Source organism: Perognathus longimembris, chromosome 26, assembly GCF_023159225.1.
Source record: "Perognathus longimembris pacificus isolate PPM17 chromosome 26, ASM2315922v1, whole genome shotgun sequence".
In the NCBI taxonomy this organism is placed as follows: Eukaryota; Metazoa; Chordata; class Mammalia; order Rodentia; family Heteromyidae; genus Perognathus; species Perognathus longimembris.
In genome coordinates, this window is record NC_063186.1 from 5879951 (window position 1) to 5885950 (window position 6000).

Genomic DNA, 6000 nt, shown 5'->3' on the forward strand with positions numbered 1-6000 from the left:
AACCCCATTGAAACGAACTGAAGAGGAATAAGATCATTTCATACTGGGGATGGATTGCATCAGGATGTGTGTGTGTGTGTGTGTGTGTGTGTGTGTGTGTGTGTGTGTGTGTGTGTCAATAGGAAATGGCACAAAATGAAACTTTCTTTGGGTATATGCTGGTTCTGGGGTTTGAACTCAGAGCCTGGGCGTTATCCCTTAGCTTTTTCGCTCAAGGCTGGAGCTCTTCCACTTGAGCCGCAGCTGGACTTCCAGCTTTTTGGGGGGTTCACTGGAGATAAGAATCTTACAGACTTCTCTGCCCAGGCTGGCTTTGAACCACAATCCTCAGATCGCAGCCCCCTGAGTAGCTAGGATGACAGGCCTGAGCCACCGGCACCCGGCACATTAGGATATATATCTATTTTTTTTTTTTAAATAGGAAATAGTATAAAAGGAGATTTTCTCTGTGCAGATGCTAGTCCTGGGGCTGGAACTCAGAGCCTGGGCGTTGTCACTTGGCTTTTTTTTTTTTTTTTTTTTGCCAGTCCTGGGCCTTGAACTCAGGGCCTGAGCACTGTCCCTGGCTTCTTCCCGCTCAAGGCTAGCACTCTGCCACTTGAGCCACAGCGCCACTTCTGGCCATTTTCTACATATGTGGTGCTGGGGAATTGAACCCAGGGCTTCATGTATAGGAGTCAAGCACTCTTGCCACTAGGCCACATTCCCAGCCCCACTTGGCTTTGTGTGTGTGTGTGTGTGTGTGTGTTCACTCTTGAGTCACACAAAGCTTCACTTCTGGTTTTAGGGTAGTTTCTTGGAGACGAGAGTCTCACAGACTTTCCTGCCCCGGGCTGGCTCTGAACCTCAATGCTCAAATCTCAGCTTCCTGAAGAGCTAGGATTCATGGGCCCAGGACTGGGGGCGGGGTGTGTGTGTGTGTGTGTGTGTGTGTGTGTGTGTGTGTGTGTATCTACGTGTAACTCGTGGGCGTGGCTAGCAGCGGTCCTCTCATCCATCGGGGTGCAGGCTGAGGGGTGGGAGTTGGGGTGTTCCGGCGGCGTCAGCATGGCTACTCCGATGCTCTGCCTTAACGTCGTTTGTGGCCATCTCCCAGCACCCTGCAAGCATCGCAGATCTGTTTTTCATACACAAGGTGGGACCGTGGATTTATTTTTCCCAGTCGTGCATTCGTGAGGATGCTTGAAGGTGACATTTTCCTGAGCCTCTGCTTTTTTTTTTTTTTTTTAATCTAGAACCTTCTGGGACTCTATGGACCTTCTGAGGCCACAGTAAACCTTCTGGCTCCCAAGTTTCCTGCTCGTGATTCTTGCTTTCCGTTGGATTAGAAACACCCACGCCTGTCATCCTAGCTACTCAGGAGGCTGAGATCTAAGGGTCACAGGTCAAAGCCAGCCCAGATAAGAAAGTCTGTGAGACTCTCATCTCCAATGAAGCACCAGAAAACTGGGAGCGGTACTGTTCAAGTTCAAACGGTAGAGCGCTAGCCTTGAACTGAAGAGCTCAGGGACAGTGCTCAGGACCAGAATTGTTTTTTTTTTTTTTTTGGGCCAGTCCTGGGTCTTGAACTCAGGGCCTGAGCGCTGTCCCTGGCTTCTTTTTGCTCAAGGCTAGCGCCCTGCCACTTGAGCCACAGCGCCGCTACTGGCCGTTTTCTGTATATGTGGTGCTGGGGAATCGAACCCAGGGCTTCATGTATACAAGGTAAGCGCTCTTTGCCACTAGGCCATATCCCCAGCCCTTCAGGCCCAGAATTCAAGCCCCACAACCGACCCCCACCCCCCCAAAAAAAATCCTCTCAATCTCTAGAGTTGCTAGGATTATGGGTATAGATTACCAGCAGTCAGCATGAGGAGATATATACATACATCCATATATATGTATATCCATATATGTGCGCATACACACACTCTTCTTTCCCTTAAAAAAAAAGACAATAGGAAAACTGCTACTTTTTATTTGTTTATTTGTGTATCGATTGTGTGTGTGTCTGTGTGTGTACATGCAGGCGTGTGTGCACCGATCCCGGGGCTTGAACTCAGGGCCTAGGCAATGTCCCTGAGCGTGTCATTGATTTCTGCCGGTTCCTCGGAGGTAAAGAGTCTCCCCCACTTTCCTTCCCCAGGGCCGAGCTCCCTGGGTGGCTAGGTGATAGGACAGGCTGTCCTCGTGGGTTACAACCCCGCGGAGATCTCCTGCTCCCCCGTGGAGGGCGTGCAGGCCGAGCTGGCGCGATCTGCCGCCTCCCCGTAGAACACTGGACACTGTCTGCAGAGGTGTTTGGCGACGTGTCTCCGGAAGAAGATGGCGAGATACCTCCGGAACTTCTCCCCCACGAAGGCGTAGATGATGGGGTTGATGCAGCAGTGCGTCATCCCCAGGGTCTCCGTCACCTGCATGGCCTGGTCCAGGTGGCTGGCTTTCTTACACTCGCTCAGGCCGAAGAATTCCTGGAACGTGGTGAGGAACAGCACGATGTTATAGGGGGCCCAGAACAAGAAGTAGACCACCATGATGACGAAGATCAGCCTCACGGCCCTGTGTCTCTTCTTCTCGTTCCGACACCGCAGCAGCGTGTGGAGGATGCCCGAGTAGCAGATCACCATGACCAGCAGGGGCAAGACGAGGCTCAGGATGTTTCTCATGATGGTGTGGAAAGGCCTCCACGCTAAGGGGAAGTAAGGGCCACAGCTGTCGTGGGCGTCTTCCTCCTGGAGTCTCGTAAAGCCGATCCCGGGCAGAGACGCCAGCAGGGCCACGACCCAAGCGATCGCGCCGGTCACCAGCCCGAAGGTGACCGTCCTGGCTTTCAAGGCGAACACGGCGTGCACGATCGCCAGGTACCGATCGACGGTGAGGAGGACGATGAAGAAGACGCCGCCGAAATAGCCAGAATAATACACCCCGGTGAGGAGCTTACACAGGACATCCCCAAAGATCCACTCCCCGGCCGCGGCGTAGTGAGCCCAGAAGGGGAGCGTGAGGAGGAAGAGGAGGTCGGAGACGGCCAGGTTGAGCAGGTAGATGTCGGTCATGCTCCTCAGCTTCTTGCAGTGGATCAGGGTCAGCACCACCAGCGTGTTCCCCAGCACGCCGCACACGAACACCAGGGCGTAGAGGGGGGGGAGGAGCCGGGCTCCCACCCGCCTCACGTCCGCTTTGTGGCACGGCTCGCTGTAGTCGTAGTCGTAGGTCGTGGTGGCTTCTTCGAAGCCCCCCGTGATGTTTCCCGCCGAGGGAGGGGTCTCAGAGGACATGGTGGCGGCGATGGGGTGGGTGGGGGGTGGGGGGGGGGGCGTCTTCGGTGTCTATTTTCCTCCCTGTCCTTCTGCAGACCAAGCAAAAAGGATGCCATCACCCACATGACCATCTAACCCCAAACAACTGTCCCTTCTCACCACCCCACTTTTCCCTTAGATTCCCTCGCCGGGGCAGTTATTTTTTTTTCCCCCACAATATGGTTCAAAACATACCTCTACCTCCTCTGCAGATTGAGTATGAACCTGTGACTCATTCCTAGAAAATATAAGCACAACCTCCTTGGGGGGGGGGGAGGGGTTTCTAGAAGGTTCTTCCTGTATAAGAAACACACAGGGGGAAAAAAAAATCCTGCTTTGCCTCTTCTACCTTTGCAGATCGAGTTTTTTGTTGTTGTTGTTGTTAGTTTGTTTTTCGTCAGCCCCAGGGCTTGAACTCAGGACCTAGGCCCTGTCCCTGAACTCTTTTTTTTTTTTTTGGCTCAAGGCTAGCGATCTTAAGCCGCTTCGGGTTTCCTGGTTGTGAATCGGAGGCTCACAGACTTTCCTGTGCTCAGCTTGGCTTTGAACAGGGATCCTCAGATCTCAGCCTCATAGATAGCTGGTACAGATTACCTTGCGGAAGATCGGTCCTGGACCCTGAATGAGACACCCAGAAAAATGAGACAAAAGTCCTAGAAAGTCACAAACCAATCTTTGAATTGCTCAGCTTCTGGCTTCTAATTATTTAAGGAAAAGGAGGGGATGGGGGGGGCGGGGAAATGCTATTGTGAATCGCTTCTTCTGCTACTTGCAGCCCAAAACATTACTAAAAGAAAAAGACACCCCCCCCCCAAAAAACAAAAACAACAACAACAACACCCTTTCAATTCTCTGGGCTTTGGCTAGCCTGCCTGGATTTCTTTTTTTTTTTTTTTTTTTGGCCAGTCCTGGGCCTTGAACTCAGGGCCTGAGCACTGTCCCTGGCTTCTTTTTGCTCAAGGCTAGCACTCTGCCACTTGAGCCACAGCGCCGCTTCTGGCCGTTTTCTGTATATGTGGTGCTGGGGAATCGAACCTAGGGCCTCGTGTATATGAGGCAGGCACTCTTGCCACTAGGCTATATCCCCAGCCCCCTGCCTGGATTTCTCTGCATTCCCGCCGGCTTTCAGGAGCGACTGTTGGAACCACGTCTCCTCCGTGTCTCAGCTTCGAGAAGATTTCTTTTTCTTTCATTCTCATTGAACGTTTGATTTTCTGCCAACTTCCTCTACTTTAACCTCTTTGGGGTTGGCAAAAGGAAGCTCTTGTCTGAAGTACTTCTTAGAATATTCTTTTTTGGGTACTTCTTCCCACTGTCGAGTGGCATCGTACTGAGTTCACACCTTTTGCCTCTCTCTGTGTCTGTCTTCCTCCCTCCCTCCCTCCCGTGCACGAAGCCCTGGGTTCGGTTCCCCAGCACCACATATATAGAAAACAGCCAGAAGTGGCGCTGTGGCTCAAGTGGTAGAGTGCTAGCCTTGAGCAAAAGGAAGCCAGGGACAGTGCTCAGGCCCTGAGTCCAAGCCTCAGGTCAGGCAAACCAAGAGTCTCATGAACTTTTCTGCCCGGGCTGGCTTCAAACCGTGATCCTCAGATCTCAGCCTCCTGAGTAGCTAGGATGACAGGCGTGAGCCGCAGGTGCCTGGCCTAGCTCTTTTTGTTGTTGTTGCTTTTTAACCTCTTTATTCTTGCTCCAAAGTGCTTCCAGAATCGAGTCAGCTAATGGCAGGATTTGGGCTCCCCTGCCCCTCCTCCTCCTTCTACCCTCGCTTGTGGATAACAGTGATAAAGCAGGGTGCAGAACAGAACGGCTATCACGAGCCTCATCTGCCTCAACCTGAGCACCACCCCCCCCCAAAGCTTGCTCCAGTTTCTACAATAGCTTCCCTTCCTTATCATCACGCACCGTCTCTTGCCTACGAAGCAAAATGTGGCCTTTCCCTGAATCCCTTCCACTTCTGAAAATCAGGCGCAACTTACACAGCCAAAGGGACCTGAGTTCAAACCCTGCCTCCCAACATTACTTTTCCCAGTACCTGTTGATGTCTGTGAGGATACCATGCTAATTGCCTCAGGCGCTGGTAGCTTACACCTGTCGCCCTAGCTACTCAGGAAGCTGAGAGCTGAGGATCACAGTTCAAACTCAGCCAGGGCAGGAAAGCCTGTAAGACGCTGATCCCCAACCACCCAGCAAAAAATGCCAGACCTAAAACGGTGTGTGGTTCAAATGGGAGAGAGGGCCAGCTTCAAGTGAAAGAGTCCAGTGCTCAGGCTCTGAGTTCAAGTTGCTATACCAGCAGGTAAAAATACACAGAGACAAACAAACAAAACGAGGCGGCGTGACCGTAAAGGCCGTTAGCAAAGAGGAAATCCTCTAGAACAACAACAAAAACAATCATTTATCTCCCTTGTGTCTTTTAGCTGTCTGTTTCTTGCCTTAGCTGCTCCTCACATTTTTTTTGGGGAGGGGTGGGGGGAATGGGGTTTGCTCTTGCCTTTACCTCCTAGCTCGTTTGTCTCCACCTGCTTTTTTTAAAAGTTGAAAAGAAATCACACCAGGAGCCTTATGGCTTGGGGGAGCAAAGGGAGACATAAAAATGCCAGCCCGTGGCTTTGCTTGTTTCCCTTCTCCGCCCTCTGTCTGCAATGATTTCGCACACCTTTAACCTTTGTATATCCAGCACAACCATCTTCTCTCCGTGCCCCCCCAAACTCTCCATTTC

General features: G+C 51.9%; 1 protein-coding gene across 1 annotated transcript; it reads right to left on the reverse strand.

Moving 5' to 3' along the window:
• Positions 1–2169: 2169 nt before the first annotated feature.
• On the reverse strand, positions 2170–3257 carry Ccr2 (C-C motif chemokine receptor 2). The gene has a single exon (XM_048334458.1). The coding sequence runs from the start codon at positions 3255–3257 to the stop codon at positions 2175–2177; it is 1083 nt and encodes a 360-aa protein (XP_048190415.1). The 3' UTR covers positions 2170–2174.
• Positions 3258–6000: the final 2743 nt, after the last annotated feature.